General features: G+C 32.5%; 1 protein-coding gene across 1 annotated transcript; it reads left to right on the plus strand.

The window, feature by feature from the left end:
- Positions 1-1,120: 1,120 nt before the first annotated feature.
- Positions 1,121-15,997, plus strand: LOC144572448 (MADS-box transcription factor 14-like). The gene is made up of 8 exons (XM_078322035.1): positions 1,121-1,415; positions 4,878-4,956; positions 8,756-8,820; positions 8,908-9,007; positions 9,124-9,165; positions 14,743-14,784; positions 14,924-15,048; positions 15,653-15,997. Exons 1-8 carry the CDS (start codon positions 1,231-1,233, stop codon positions 15,732-15,734), a joined length of 720 nt encoding a protein of 239 aa, XP_078178161.1. The 5' UTR covers positions 1,121-1,230; the 3' UTR covers positions 15,735-15,997.
- Positions 15,998-16,814: the final 817 nt, after the last annotated feature.

A 16,814-nucleotide genomic window follows, 5' to 3' on the forward strand; every position in this document is an offset into this window, starting at 1 on the left:
AAGTGTATCGGATCGACTTCAAATGTTGAATCCAAACTGTTGAAATCTATGTACTCCATGAGTGATGTATGTTGCAGCAAATAAACTCAAAACTTCCATAATTTTGCATGTACATACATCACTCATGAAGTACATTGATTTTAATGGTTTGAATTCGACATTTGAAGTCGATCCAATATATTTTTGGAGTTGTGCTTATCAAACCCTCTTGATGAGCACATCACACTCTAGCTTTGCTCATGAGATTTGTATTTTTTTAAAGATAAATTTCACCGGAGGTCAATAAACTTTTTCCTTTGTCACGAATTGGTCATTCAAGTTCGGTATGTCTTTTTATAACCACTGAACTTTTAATTCGTTCCAATCAAAGTGCCCTATAACTTTTCCATCCAAAAAAATAATAAAATATAACTTTTCTGTTAGTAGTTTGGATGAAATGAACATATTTCGTTAGTATTTTAGAGACAAAAAATTATAAAGTGACTTGATTAGAACAAATAAAAAATTCAGTGATTATAAAGAGACAAATCAAATATGAGTGACCATTTTGTGATAAAAGACAAAATTTAGTGACCTCCCGCTAAATTTACCCTTTCTATTATTAATTTGTTATATTCTTTTTCATATTTGTGATATTTATTTTGGATTTATAATAACAACAACAAAATTACCTCAATAATAACCAACAATTAATAGTTCAACAAACTTAACTAAAACAAATACAATTTCAAAGTATTAGTTTTCAGGAGAGAAAAAAGCCCGATACACATATTAATCTGCGTTCTTGCTAAGTTATGATATTTTCCTAATGTTTCTAAATGTTAAGTAAATAATTTTCGGACTCTTTGTGTATATTATGCAATGCCATCTGTCATTTGTGTATTATGTTGATATCAAATAAAGGCCATATTTTTTTTCTTTTTTTTCTTTTGATGAAATTAAGGTCAGACTTAACAAGGGTCAAGGGGTCCCGGAATCCGAGGTTGCAATGCTTCCTTAGTAAAGTATAAAAAAAAATAGACGGGGACCAATCAGAATTAGACAGCGTCCTATACGGAATACCATCTTTATTTTTCCCAAACCACCTCTCCTTCTAAATTCCAGCCTCTCCTGTCTCACACCTCACTGCTCCCTCCCTATCCCATTTAATAAGCTCCTCAGACCTCGCATCTCATTTAAGTCTCTTTCTCTACCTCCTACGAAATCCATTTAGATTTTAGAGTGGGATCGATGGGGAGGGGTAGAGTGCAATTGAAGAGGATAGAGAACAAGATAAACAGACAAGTTACCTTTTCTAAGAGGCGCTCAGGGCTGTTAAAGAAGGCGAATGAGATCTCTATCTTGTGCGATGCTGAGGTGGCAGTCATCGTTTTCTCTAACAAAGGAAAGCTTTATGAGTATTCCACTGATGACAGGTCTGTGATTCTGTTCGTTCCACTGATAATTAAATGGATCGATTTTCTTATTTATTTTTCTCATGTGTTTTTTGTTGTTGTTTTAGCTTGATTTCATGAGATTTTGCATGTCGGTTGTTTGTATGAACAACTATGGTCGCTTGAGTGCCACGATAAAGTATTACGTAAAATTAGATCTACAAATATAGTAGCTAGGGTTTCCCTTGTGAGTTTGTACATTGTAGGGGTTTCTTAATTTACGTACTTTAGATATATATTTTAAATGAGGAAATGAATGAAGTTTACTATTTTTGTGTTGCACATGCTTCTGTCATAGTTACAAAGTTTATTCCTCATGTACTAATGTACTATAGTAGTAATACTGTAAAGCTCTTTTCCTTCGATTTAATTAAGTTCATTGACGATCTCTCCTTCCCTCTCTTTTTTTTTGAAAACCTGGCAGTGGCTGCCTAGGTGGATCTCTCCTTCCCTCTCTCTCTCTCTCTCTCTCTCTCTCTCTCTAGCTCTCTCTTCTTTTTTTTGTTTTTTGAAATGATCTCTCTCTATCTCTCTCTCGATCTCCTCCCTCTAGCTTCTCTCTCTCCATCTTTCTTTTCTTTTGAATCAGCGCTATCAAGTTTTTTTTAAATGTTAGTGGCTTTGAATCAGCGCTATCAAGTTGTCTCTCTATCTCTCTCCTCCCAGCAAATTAATGCAATGGCTTTAATAGAGTACGTTAACTTCTTGCAATCAGTACTAGGTTCTGACCACATTTTAATTCACATCCACCTCATTTTAATTTTTATATTTAACTATGACATTTATATATTATTTAACCGTTTTAATTTATTATTTCGTTTATAGATAGCCATCATATCTTTATCAGAAGTATTAATCAATCTTCTTAATTACCCGTACTTGCTCATCATCACGAAGTACGCTTCTGCAGTTTGTATATTATTGTAGAAAACAAAAAGCCCAAGAACAAAAAGGTCTTTATTTGTTAATATAGTAACATTCTCCCACCTATTAAATAAATAAGGTTCAGTTTTTAAACTACATTGTTGTGTTTATCGATTTAAAATATGAACTTTGTCCTGATTTCCTAATTCTTAAGCACAATAATATATATATATATATATATATATATTTTTAGTAAAGATTGGAGGTCAAGTTATCAAATTATTTAATACTTTTGTTATTACAACAAAGGATTTTTTTTCATCCGAGTTTTTAATCCATGACCTCTCACAATGATGTTTTTTAATGGCTCTAAAAATTATGAAGCTTTTATTCGGCTGAAATTTGCAATTTGTTGCCCTATAAAGTAATTGTTCTTAATGGTAAACTAAAATTTCATGAATATCAAGTACCTAGCTAGTTCACAAAATCGATTTATTAAATCTACTCGATTTCTCATGGTGCAATTATACTCTTTTTGTGTAGACCGGATAACCTAGATAATTTTGTTTTTTCAGTCAAAAACAAGTTTCACACTTTAATGATGGCAACAATAAGCTTAAACAATTCTATGAATGTTAAACAAGGTTTCTATAATATTGTTGCATATGTTTATTGCAAGACATTTTTAATTGCCAATATATGCTGAACCTTTTCAAGTGTTTTTTTTTCTAAATTTCACGACCCATGTTTCCATAAATTGGTTACTCACAGATCACCTTAATTCCATCCGTTTCACTATATATAGCCACTCAAGTACTCAACTACATGCAAAAAAAAAAATACTCAAGTACTCAACTTTTATGTTGTCTAAAGTAAGCTACTTCCAGTATTAAAATACACGTCATATTTGATGGCTTATCAAACACGTACAGGTGTTGCAGGTATTATATGAATTATGAAGAGTAATAATTGCATTCATTGTTTGTATATGTTACTAGCATTTTGGACGTGTTGATTGTTTCAGAAATATTTAAACTTAATGATAGATGTTCTTAATTATAGCTTATGTTACAATAATAAATTAAAATTATGTAATGTTGTACTTTTATTTTATTCAACAAAGTATTAAATATAAACTTCCTTGTGATTACTCGGAAAAGAATCATGATTAGTACTTATTCGAATAGTCCAAAGATTTAGATATAATTAAACACTACTGAATTCAGATATGAATAACTTGTACAGTATAGATATTTTTGGGTGTAGACAAAGGATAAAATATGAAATAATTTCTCTTATCGGAATAGACCAAAAGTTGGAATTAAACATTTATTGGTAAAAATCTATTGGGCACTAGGCATCACACTTTATGTTCTGATACTGCATGTTGAGCATGAATGAAAGTAAAGAGATACTTAGAGACACTCACATAATCCAAGATATAAGAAATTGAAAATTTCAGTGAGTAATAAAAATACGGACCACATATTAGCTGGTGGATATTGCACATAAGAAGTTTACAAAACAAAAACAGACAAAATAGCACATTTTTATGGTAAAGTTCATCATGGAAGAGAGTCATTCCTTATAAATCAAGAGTCATAATCGATTCTATTTTATTAGATATAAAAATTATTTCTTTCATAGCCACCTTAATCTAACTAAAACTTCAAACTCATGTGATCATTCAATTAACAAATATAACATCATATATTTCCTCAGTAACCAAGTTACTATAATTAGTGCTCCATCAAGTAATTAACTAGCACACCAGCAAACTCATTTTGGCTTGTTTAGTTCATGACAATAGTACTTTGTTTTGGACGAGTGATTACTAAGAAGAAATTAATTAATCCCTTAGAAGGTAGAAACTGTATGCTTTGTTACATGAATAATAACAATAGCATGCAATTTTCTTTTCTTTTCCTTTAAATCACATGTTTCACCTTAATCTATTATCTTATAACAAACTATCTTTTATTTTCACCAAAATTTTCTCGATATATAAATTTTGACATATATTAAGATGAACCATTGTCATCCATTTAATATCTAGTGTGAACAGTAGATACAGGGGCGTATCTAAAGTCATTCAAAGGGTGTCTAAGCAACCCCTATGATTTTAAATTTTAGTTATGTGTACTAAAATTTAATTGAATTTTTCTTTTCAAGAGCATATTATATAGTCTAGCCCCCCTTACAAATATCACAAGTTTACTTGTAGTCTAGTTGTTAGAACTTATTTTGTATTGGTGGAGAACTTGGGTTTAATTCCCACCAATCACAATTTGTACATTTTAAGTTTTTATACCCTCTATGAAGATTTTCTAGTTCCACTCCTGAGTAGATATATGATATGTAATTATGTTGTTTGCAACATCATCTATACTTGTATTTTAAACGTTTCATGGAATTCTTTTCATTAGCATGTCCACAGAGTTCTGGCTAATATAAATTTCATTGTTTCATTTGATTACTAGCCATCTAGTGTCTAAAGTTCCAATATAATGACACAGTAAAGAATACAGTTGAAAAATGAAAAGGAACTAACTGGTAATATTTTGTTTCAAATGTGGACAGCATGGATAAGATTCTGGATCGCCATGAACGTTACTCCTTTGCAGAAAAGTCACTCCACTCAACTGACTTGAATTCACAGGTAATTAGTAGTTTATTATTGCATAGTTACTATAAATATATTATCTCTTTTTTTTTTTTGAAATACAAGCCAACATGTCTATAAGTTGCGAGTGATCCATATGTTTTAGATATTTGCAAATAGCACTCAATTGTAAGATTAGTGAAAAATGCAAAATATATCAATGAGGATTCACAAGCCAACCTTTTTATGTTAATTAAGCTCCAATAGCACTCAATTGTAAGATTAATAAAAAGTTAGGCTTTTAGTAGAGGTAGCATTCGGGCGGGTGTGGTCAGTTTGTCTTTCAAGAATTGTTGGACTATGGGTTGTGGTTGGGTCGGGTCAAATTTTGGATTATCGAGCTTTGGATCATGTCTGAATTTCGGACGGGTTGGTCAGGTTCAGATTAGTTTAATTTCCAAAAAAAATTGGTGGGTCAGATTTCGGTCGGGTCAGATCGGGTGAATTCTTCCAGTTGAGTGAGATAATTTGTTACTTCTAGCTTGACATTGACCGGGCTGGATCATATTCAGGTCGGATCCGCTTGACTTTGGAGAATTGTCAGATCACGGGTTGACTTAGGTCAGGTTTCGGGTCATCCAATTTTGGATCATGTTTGAGTATCGAGTCGTATCGAATTTGGTCAGATCGTTTGACTTTCTAAAATTGGATTGGGTCGAACAAGTCCTTCAAATTGGTCAGATTTTGTTACTTCTAGACTTCACGAGGGTAAAAGTAACGTTGGTATCCTCTATACTTCTGTCGGTAACAGTGATATTCTCGAGAATAACAATTTTTGTCGGTTTACTTACGTCAATTGTTATTTTTTACCCTCGTAGATACTCACATATTCTTGTAGATTAAATGAAATGACTAACAATAATTGAATGTGTTCATTTGAAAATTCTTTAGGCAATCATGTTTTTCTTTTTGTACTTTACCCTTAATTTTTTAGTGTTCTTTACACATAATGCAAGAAAAAAAATCAGTTTTTTAGAATGTAAATAAAAAAGTTTGTGGGGGTGTCCCTTAAAAAAAAGCCAAAAACATTAATACATTCAATGTAATATTCGCAGAATATAATTAACATATCATTAATAAGGCACAGAGGGGATCTTGCATATAGTTCTCCTTTTCTGTGAACGCAATTAAAATAGATTAAATTACTAACATATGAGGAAAAAAAATGCTCGTATGAATTGGCAAAAACATGGGTTTCCGGAGCTAAAATGCTACCTGATTAATTATTATCTTTCCAGTAAACTTTCCTTTTCTTTGAAGCTTTATGCTGTTCATATCAATTTATAATGAAATTATGTCATTCTTTCAGTATATCAATGCAATAGGTCATTCCTTGTACACTTGAGAGTACTGACGAATCAACATTTAACATATTTGTTAGCATAGCTTCTTAAAAGTTTTGTGCAAATGACTGGAAAAGATGCTGACAATTATGAATGTCAATGTTCATACGGACTAAGGGCCTGTTCGGCGGAGGTTTGGGAATAGGAATAGGAACAGGAAATTTTGAACTGAAAAATTATTGTGCCCGTGGGAAAAAAAAAATTCAATCTGAGTGAATTTGTTTTTTCCCACGTGAACAGTAAATGCCGAACATGCCCTAAAATGACAATTACAATTTCCAAACTAGCTATAGAAGCAACTTTTTCCAAGAAAGTTTAGCACTGAACTTGTTCCATGAGACTTCTTTGAACTAAAGGCCTTTTTGGATAGATTTTAACCAAGGTTCTAAATAATGTTTATAGCGGCATAGCGGGGAGACCAAAAAAAAAGTTTCAGCGAATAGCGCAGCTATAGCGGATGCTATCACAAATAGCGTTTTCTAATTTCAAAAATTATATTTTATATTTCTACTAATAGTAAACATGTCTCATTGAGAAAAAAAAAACACCAAATTGATTAAGAAGTTATAATATTCATATTGAAGTTCAATTTCTCACAGACAAGGTCTCTAGGCATTGTTTTAATTTTTCATTTTTGGAAAACCCAACAATAATGCATAATACAAAATTTAATTGATATAGCGGTATAGCCCGCACATGTTCCATTATATTGATATAGTTTGATAAAGTAAAAAAAAGCCCATCTGGATATTAACGCCCATTAAAATTACAAAATCATAAGCCCGTGTAGCATAGCGGACCGCTATTGCCGCTACGCGCTACACGCTATAGCGGCCGTAGCTCGATTAGCGCAGTTTTACCCCGTAGCTTAGCTTTCTAGGTCCAAAACCGCTATAGCTGCGCTATAGCTAGCTATTTAGAAGCTTGATTTTAACTGTTGGGTCTAACTTATCTATTTTGACAAGAATCTACGTACATTTCTTTTCTTTTATTTTTTTTTCTTTTTTTTGATAATAGAACCTACACTTTCTTTTCAGTGCAACTGTGCTTTTAATGATTTCAATAATAGATATGGTACCTTTTGAAAAAAAAAATATATATATATATATATAGGATTTGACTAATATGCTATGGGTTGCATAGAGGCCTCCCGTGCTACAGCTCAATATTCGACATTTTAAAATCCAAACGGTCGATCCGAACCGTTCATCTTGTTCTCCATATTAATATGTGTTTGGAGATCAAATTTTACATTTTTTGAAAATTATTTACTATTTTTTTAGATTTATTGAATATCGCTGTTTTTTATGGTCCAAATTTGTTTGAAAAACAGCGATTTTCAATAAATCTAAAAAAACAGTAAAAAATTTCCAAAAAATGTAAAATTTGATCTCCAAACACATATTAATATGGAGAACAAGATGAACGGTTCAGATCGACTGTTTGGATTTCAAAAAGTCGAATATTGAGCCGTAGCACGGGAGGCCTCTATGCCACCCATAGCACCGTAGCCAAGTCCTATATATATATATATGGTCTGTCTAAATTGCTGCTGGCAGCATTTCAGCAGAAGTGTTGCCGGGGCTATATTTAGCCGTGTGATGTCCAAACAATAAATCCAAACCGTTAGATGTTTAATCTATATTATAATCTACTTGGAGACCAAATTTTACATTTTTTGGAATTTTTTTACTATATATTAAGCTGGTTTGAAAACCGCTGATTTCAGTAAATTTCTGCAACATTGAAATCAGCGGTTTTCAAACCAGCTTAATATATAGTAAAAAAATTCCAAAAAATGTAAAATTTGGTCTCCAAGTAGATTATAATATAGATTAAACATCTAACGGTTTGGATATCACAAAACAGAAAAATGGACGGCAGCACCGCCGGCAGAAATGCTACCAGCAGCAAATTAGCCACAACCTATATATATATAGATGGGCTATGGTGCATTGCAATGCATGGAGGGGTTTGTGCATTGGACCATAAATCTAAAATTCAAAATCCAAATGGCCGATCCAAATCGTTCATCTTGTTCTCCATATTAATATATGCTTGGAGACCAAATTTTAAATTTTTCTGAATTTTTTTACTATTTATTAAGTATTTTACAAAATTGTTGATCCAACGGTGGCTGCTGATTTTACTGTTTTGTTAAGCCACCGTTGGATCAACAATTTTGTAAAATATTTAATAAATAGTAAAAAAATTCAGAAAAATGTAAAATTTGGTCTCCAAGCACATATTAATATGGAGAACAAGATGAACGGTTTGGATCGGTCATTTGGATTTTGCATTTTAGATTTATGGTCCAATACACAAACCCCTCCATGCATTGCAATGCACCATAATCCATCTCTCTCTCTCTCTATATATATATATATATATTTAACTATGAATCTCACTTTGTATCACTTTGTGCTTATCTTTGGAGGTAATTATTGTTTCAGGAAAATTGGTGCTATGAATATAACAAGCTCAAGTCCAAGATTGAATCTATTCAGAAAAACCAAAGGTTGAATACACACAAAATTAAAATGAAAAACCATGAAGGAAAAAAAGGTTAGATGCAGTCTACAAATTCTGACTCGTCAAATTTCAGGCATCTACTGGGAGAACAGCTAGATGGTTTAGGTCTGAAAGAAGTTCAACAATTAGAGAACCAACTAGACAATTCGTTAAAGCATGTCAGATCAAGAAAGGTCTTTACTTCACACTTCCAGTAGTTTAATTTTCTTGAATTCATCAAATTAACCTTCTTCGCATTTGAAATTATTGAAAACTTAGTTGAACTTGATAAAATTATATTTATGTGCAGAACCAACTGATGATTGGGTCAATTTCCGACCTTCAGAAGAAGGTAAATATTTTGACCTTTTTGTTCTGTTCTTTTCTCTTTCTGTGCTATAGTGCTTTAATTTACAAAGTACCAATATGCTGTACTAGTACTTGCATTCCGATCTCGACTTTTTTAAAATCCTAGCACTTTTTTTTTGGCAAGGAGGAAATTCTTCTGATTTAAAAAATTTTAGATCTTCCAAATTCAAATATATATATATATAGAGCTAGGCTACGGTGAGTTGCGAAGTAAAGCAACTATTTTACTTCACGCTCATATTTTGCGATTTTAAAGTTCAAACGTCGATCCGAACCGTTCATCTTATTCTTCATATTGAAATGTGCTTGGAGACCAAATTTTACATTTTTTGGAATTTTTTTACTATTTATTAAGCAATTTTGAAAGTCGCTGATCTGATGGTCCAGAAAATTTTACTGTTTTTTACTGTTCACAGCAAAACAGCAATTTTCAAAAATGCTTAATAAATAGTAAACAAATTCCAAAAAATATAAAATTTGGTCTCCAAGCACATTTCAATATGGATTAAACATCTAACGGTTCGGATCGGTCGTTTGGACTTTCAAAATAAAAATACGGCGTGAAGTAGAAACGTGTTTTACTTCGCAACTCACCGTAGCCCACCTCTATATATATATATATATATATATATATAGAGTACGGCTAACGCGCTTCCTCTAGCATATGGGCCGAAATGCTTCCGGTGGAAATTTGAAATTTCAAAATCCAAAAAGTCGATCTGAACCGTTCATCTCCTTCTCCATATTAATATCTGCTTGGAGACCAAATTTTACATTTTTCTGAATTTTTTTACTATTTATTAAGCCACTTTGAAAATCGCTGATCCAACGGTAGCTTCTGATTTTTACTGTTTGGCAAGCCACCGTTGGATCAGCAATTTTCAAAGTGGCTTAATAAATAGTAAAAAATTTCAGAAAAATGTAAAATTTGGTCTCCAAGCAGATATTAATATGGAGAAGAAGATGAACGGTTCAGATCGACTTTTTGGATTTTGAAATTTCAAATTTCCACCGGAAGCATTTCGGCCCATATGCTAGAGGAAGCGCGTTAGCCGTACTCTATATATATATATATATATATATATTAAAAGAGGCATAAGCCCATTTCATATTACTGAAATTGTATAATTACAAGAAAATTAGTCTCAGTGTATCAACCCAGGGGAAACACCTCGACTAGGAATCAGAAAATCTCAAATCACAAAAATAGCAATAAGTTCATACATCAGCCATAATAAAACTAGAGCTAAGTTCCAAAAGTAATTCAGATTAGCTAATACTAAGCCACTCATAATGGGGCTAGGGTAGATTAGGTAGTCAGAGCAAAATGGTGAGGCTTTCTTCATCATCCATCAAGGGCCTCAGAGTCCTCATCTATGTCAGTATGCTAGTGTATCACCATAGGTAAAGGCATGAACTGGCTAATAGGAATCGCATCCTCCACTACTGGCATCCACTCTCCAACAGAGTCCTTGGTCTTCTTTTTTAGCACACCTATCCAATACAAACAAAGAGATTTTATCATAGTAATCAATGTTCTAGCTGTTTTAACTTGAGCATTATTAAACCACATGTCATTTCGATTTTTCCAAAGTGTCCAAGTAACAGCACTTAGGACAATTAGAAAACCTGTTCGATCTTCAAGTTTAAGAGAGTAAGCAAACTGAATCAAACTATCCCAATTGTGCCAAAGATGCATTACCTCTTGACTTTTCCCTAACCAAAACCAAACCTGTTGAGCTAAGTCACACATTAGGAACAAATGATCTACTGTTTCATGCTGACCACAAATGTGACATTGAGTGTTACCTATCCAGTCTTTTTTAGTAAGGTTATCTTTGGTCAGAATGAGATTGTGTGTCACCAACCACATGAATATTCTTAGTTTAGGAGAACTGGTAAATGCCACCAGATCATAGCATGAGTTGGTTGGTACCCACCAATTTTTTTTTTTCTATATTAAATAATTATTTAATGCAAATTCAATTTTCTACAATATTTCAATGTGTCAGCTACATTTAGCTATTCGGATTGATAGTATTCGAATTTTAAAAATCAAGATTGAATGCGAAGCAACAATATATTGATGCTTTACAAAGCACCATAATACACAACTCTATCTCTCCATCTTGCGAGTATAATATAGCAGCAGCCTTGTTGCTCGGTTTTAAGCTAATTTCGTCTAAATCCTTCAAGTTTGATCTAATTTTCTTAGAATTAAATCAAATACCCTCGAGATCCAAGTAACTCGAGGAACACTCACCATATTATGTATTCAAGCAGGGGCTAATACTACATAGAAATAATTAAGATCAACAACACCAAGTGATGGTGTGCTAATTAAGCTAGTTTTTGTTGGAAATAATTTTGATAGATTTCCTAAGTGAGAGCTTATTAAATAAATAAATTTGTTAAATCAAAATTTCAAATTCAAATTAGGTAAATTGAATAGTTAAATAAAATAAGTACATAGAGACCCACCTGAATTATTTGATGTGCCATGTGATCAAGTCTCCTTTACACCAATCTGTTGGTTCGCTATAATCGAGTTTACCGTTTATCCATACTTAAAGTACTCTCCACATTGAATAAGTATTTTGTCTCCTCTCAGGTTGCACGGTAACTGATTAAAAGATGTCCACTAAAAATAAACAAAGTCATAAATTAAGTTTCTCATTCAAAATAAAATATAAAAATTGACAGAATATATTTTCATTTTATACTGTGCTTTGTATGTGGGAAAGGGAAGAAATACATGTTTAATCGAGTTTACCATTTATTCATACTTAAAGTACTCCACATTGAATAAGTATTTTGTCTCCTCTCAGGTTGCACGGTAACGGATTAAAAGATGTCCATTAAAAATAAACAAAGTCATAAATTAAGTTTCTCATTCAAAATAAAATATAAAAATTGACAGAATATATTTTCATTTTATACTGTGCTTTTTATGTGGGAAAGGAAAGAAAAACGTGTTTAATCGAGTTTACCATTTATCCATACTTAAAGTACTCCACATTGAATAAGTATTTTGTCTCCTCTCCAGTTGCACGGTAACGGATTAAAAGATGTCCATTAAAAATAAACAAAGTCATAAATTAAGTTTCTCATTCAAAATAAAATATAAAAATTGACAGAATATATTTTCATTTTATACTGTTTTTTTTATGTGGGAAAGGGAAGAAATACGTGTTTATCTTTTCGGAGACAACATTACAAGCTTCGTCTTCATCTCTAATTTTTATTAAGGTCAATGGACACCTTTTTTCTGTTGCCAGAGATCAGCAAATTTCCAGATTTAATCTAGCAAGTTGCAATTTAACTTCTCTTGTCAGTAGTACAGTAGTATAAAGTGACAGTATATTAATACCATTCATTACCAGTTATACGACCCAAAAGGCATCTGAATTTTAATACCAAAGCAACGAACTTTTCAATGAAATGCTGAAAGAAATTCCATTAAATTTGCACATTGTCCAAGTGGTACTGGCTCTTATTAATAATAATATAACAGTTTTTGCAGAAGAATTTTTTTTATATCAACTAGGAAAATAACTCTTTAACTCAAAAAACAAGTAACATAAAAGAAGGTGCTACAAGCTACTATTAAGGAGTGTTTGGTTGTTCTGCTGAAATCAGAAGAATAAACCCACCTGCTTTTATTTGTAAATCCAATTCACCAGCCCATGCACAGGAAAAGACTGAGTTTTACTCTAAAATTGACATAATTAAATTTTAAGTTAGGACATTAAATAAAATAGTTTCTCACAGAATATTTTCTGATGCAGTAGACGTAGCCATTTCTTTTATATGTAAAGTCCGTTCACTGCACAACACACTCTTTAATTTCTTCGGTGTACAATTTCACATAATGTCAATACACGTCTACTATGCCAATGCACACCAGTCTACTGCACCAATGCACGCCAGTCTATTGTATCGATCCACTCCTGCTTGTTATATCAATGTTACATATGACTGTAACTTTATGGATATAATATTTTCTTCTTCATAAATAAGTTTCTCCCTCTTAATCCTCTATACAAAGACATTAGATGGAATGGCTATTGTGTGCGAATCTAATTAGTAGGAAGACAAATTTATATATGTACTTCTATAGTCCGGTACATCCATCACATGATCAGCTAAATGAATTAGATTAGTGTACTATTAATTAATAAATTTCAGTTACTAAAACTTTACATTATTCCTCATTAGTTATGCACTTCAGTAACGTACAACTGATATTAGTTGAAAATTTATAATGCTCATCAGTTACAGCTAACAACCATAGTGCCGATACGTATCGGTATCGGCCGACACCGATCCAATACTGAGCCGATACTCACGAATTTTCTGTTTTTCGTCCAATTTCTGCTATTTTGGTCTGATTCTGGTCATTATTCGTTTGGAAACTTGAACCCGTGATTGATTAAATAGAGTATAAACTATGCACATGTTGAAAACTCGTCACATTTATTGATTAAATAGAATATCAAGTATCAACTTTGCTGAAATAGAGAAATATGAACCCTTGATTAAAGATGTTAATAATATTTCATTTGGTTCTACAATGTCTTTTTTTTTTTGTTCTGGACAACAATATCCTCATTTTTATCATAATACAAACGACGATGAAGTGATATAGTGATAGCGGAAAATATTGCAAACATAATGGAGATTGCTAAAACATAAAAAAAAAACAGAAAATTATATTGATAAAATAGTAACGATACAAAATATTTGTTGGGGCTAATCAACCAGAAAAGGACTCACTCAATCCTTAAGAGATTTTCTCACCCAACAGGGATCCAATAGGGACTCACTCACCCAAAGGAGACCCGGAGGGGACTCACTCACCCTAAACTTAGCATCACACTAAGACAAAAACGAACTGACTCTCATCTGATATCCTCTCCTCTAACCTATGAGCTTATTTATAATAAAAGGGAAATAAAAATGAGTTGTTACAAAATCTTGCAATATATAATTTAAAGCAACATGATTTTCTCTTTAATGAGCCATGATATTATACTTTTAATGAGCCGTTAATTGGCAGCACTAAATTCCCTTTTGTTTCTCTCATTAATTGGCTGCATCATCTAGCCAGCACGACATAGTTTCTGGCAGTGAAAGAGTATGTTTATAGTTTTAATGCTTGTATTATATTGTATTAGTGGAGTATTTGATTGTAATCGTTTATCTAAACATAAATTATTGACAAATTAATTTTTTATCAATTTTTTTCTATTTTTTAGTGTAAAACAAACTTCTGGCCAAAAAGTTCGATTTTCCTATCCGAATCGGCCGATACTTCGATCCCATATCGGTATCGGCCGGAACCGATCCCGATACCGATAATTCCTACTGTGCTAACAACTTTATGTCCATAATCAATTTCCATTATCATATCATAATTATTAAAATTATTCTCACATGCACTTTGGGAATCTCAAACCATCTAAGATGCTTCATTTTATTTCGTAGATGATTACTAGCTTGTGACAAAAGGGACCTTATCCATCTAACCTTTTTCGGCTGTTCATGTTGCTTTAAACAGGAGAAGGCACTTCAAGAGCAAAAAAAGCTTTTGGAGAAAGAAGTTAGTCCTCTCACCTTAGCAATTAGTTCAATTCTTTTCTCAATCTAGCTACTTCTAATAGAATTTATAAAAAAAAAATTTCATAACCATTATGTCTTTTTTTTTTTTTTTTTAACCTTCATAACCATTATGTCATCAGCTGTTGGAGAAGCAGGCACTAAGACAGCAATCCCATTGGGAACAAACTCAACCCGTCCCCTCAGCTAGTCCATCAACATCCAATTTTCTCTTTACCACAAATCCGCTTACAACCCTTAATATAGGGTAAGTATTACTAGATATTATCCTAAAATTATAATTTTGGACAAAGCACACAATGGGAAATGGAACTCGCTTTTCTTGAGAAGAAAAAAAATGGTGAAATAATTTCAGGGGAACTTACAGCTTTACAGCTTTTTGGTGGAGAATGTAATTAATCCATCACTGTTGGATGCCATATTGGAATAGCAATCCTGCAATCATGTACATTGTTGAAAAAAAAATACTGGGAGATTTTTTCAGAAGTACATGAACTGTCCCCTGAAGAAACCATTTTTGTACAGAAATCCTTTTGTTTGGAAGCTAATCCTTTGTAAGCTTTTGATTCCAGTTAGTTAATTTTTACTTGGGAAGCTGGAGGCTTTTTCCCATTGATAAGAGTGAAAAAAGGACAAGTAAGAAAAAACCATTATTTGTCTTTGGTAGCTTAACCTTATGCGTAGTATGGAGTATGGACTTATATCCAACTCAGGCATAATATTATTAGGAAAATGAAACAAAATAAGTTGGAAATGACCTAAACTCAGGTAGTCATATCATCAAAACAATAAAAAGTCTTGTAGAAAAGGTTGTTTTACTCTTCTGTGCTTCACTTAATTGACATATATAGCACATTCCAAGCGGGACAAAGTGGTGCAGATGACGCAACACCACCTGAGATTCGCTTTCCCCAGTGGATGCTTCATCCCTAAACTAGACCAGTCTGCATATTGACTCGTCTGTATTGTAGAAATGCTAAAATTCCCCCCATTCTAGCCCCTTGTTGGGAGATATGTATGAAAATTGCGAAATCATCTAAGTTGGGCCCATTGTTATTGATGATCTAATATATATTATGACTTCGAATGTTTTATAGTTAACCCCTGTAAAAGTGTAGCAGGCAACAGGTATGTAATATAATGTTTACATATAATATTTTGTTGTAATAAGTTTATCTAGGAGGATTGTGTTGCTTGTTTTCCTTGCTACCGTGTAATGCCATGGATTGGCAGACTATTGATATAATCCGGTGAAGCCAGTATTCTCATAAGCTTTTTATTTCACTGTCCGACTGCCTTCTCTAAGCAATAAAACCCTAAATCCTAAATCCTAAAACCTAAAACCTTAAAACCTAAACCCATAAAGGCTAGCACGTTGTTATTATATTAACTATTAAGGCTTTTGTAATCTCTTTTATCTCTTTTTTGTCTCTAAATTGTGAAGGATTTTATCATGTCTTTTGCTTTTAGGTGATAATTAACCTAAAGCAAATTGTAAAGTCAGGCCTAGTAATTGTGGGAAGCCCCCAATGTGAGATAGTTACAAATGACATCGTTATGAGTTAGCAGGGGTGTAACTAGCAAATCCATACTGGGGATTGAAATGTAGAATATATAACGGATGGCGGTGAAATTTGAACTTAAATTTCTACGATCACAAAATAAAGTTCTAGTCACTAAGCTACAAGCTACAAGCACATTTTATTAAAGTGGAATTTGAACTAAAATTTTCGCAATGAATCAAAGTGATATTTTAACCACTAAACTACAATAACACATTTAGCATTTTATGAGATGAACTGAATCATATAAAACTTCTATAAAAATAAAATTCAATGTATATAATTAAACAAATTTAAATTGGTTACAGAGCTGTTGATCAGCCTCCGGAGGTTGGAAATAAATCTGCTGCGATTCCACAGCCACTCTTCATTTGCTTTGAGATTTGTGCAGAAAATAACTGCTTTTGAGATTCATACATTTCAAAAAATAAATGGTGAGATCTTCAGGGAC

Source organism: Carex rostrata, chromosome 20 (assembly GCF_964058835.1).
Source record: "Carex rostrata chromosome 20, lpCarRost1.2, whole genome shotgun sequence".
NCBI lineage: Eukaryota > Viridiplantae > Streptophyta > Magnoliopsida > Poales > Cyperaceae > Carex > Carex rostrata.

Coding starts and splice junctions, on each gene's coding strand:
- LOC144572448 (XM_078322035.1), top strand. CDS start 1,231: ATGGGGAGGGGTAGAGTGCAATTGAAGAGGATAGAGAACAAGATAAAC. Junction 8,821..8,907: donor TCTATTCAGAAAAACCAAAG/GTTGAATACACA, acceptor GTCAAATTTCAG/GCATCTACTGGGAGAACAGC. Junction 15,049..15,652: donor CTTACAACCCTTAATATAGG/GTAAGTATTACT, acceptor TGACATATATAG/CACATTCCAAGCGGGACAAA.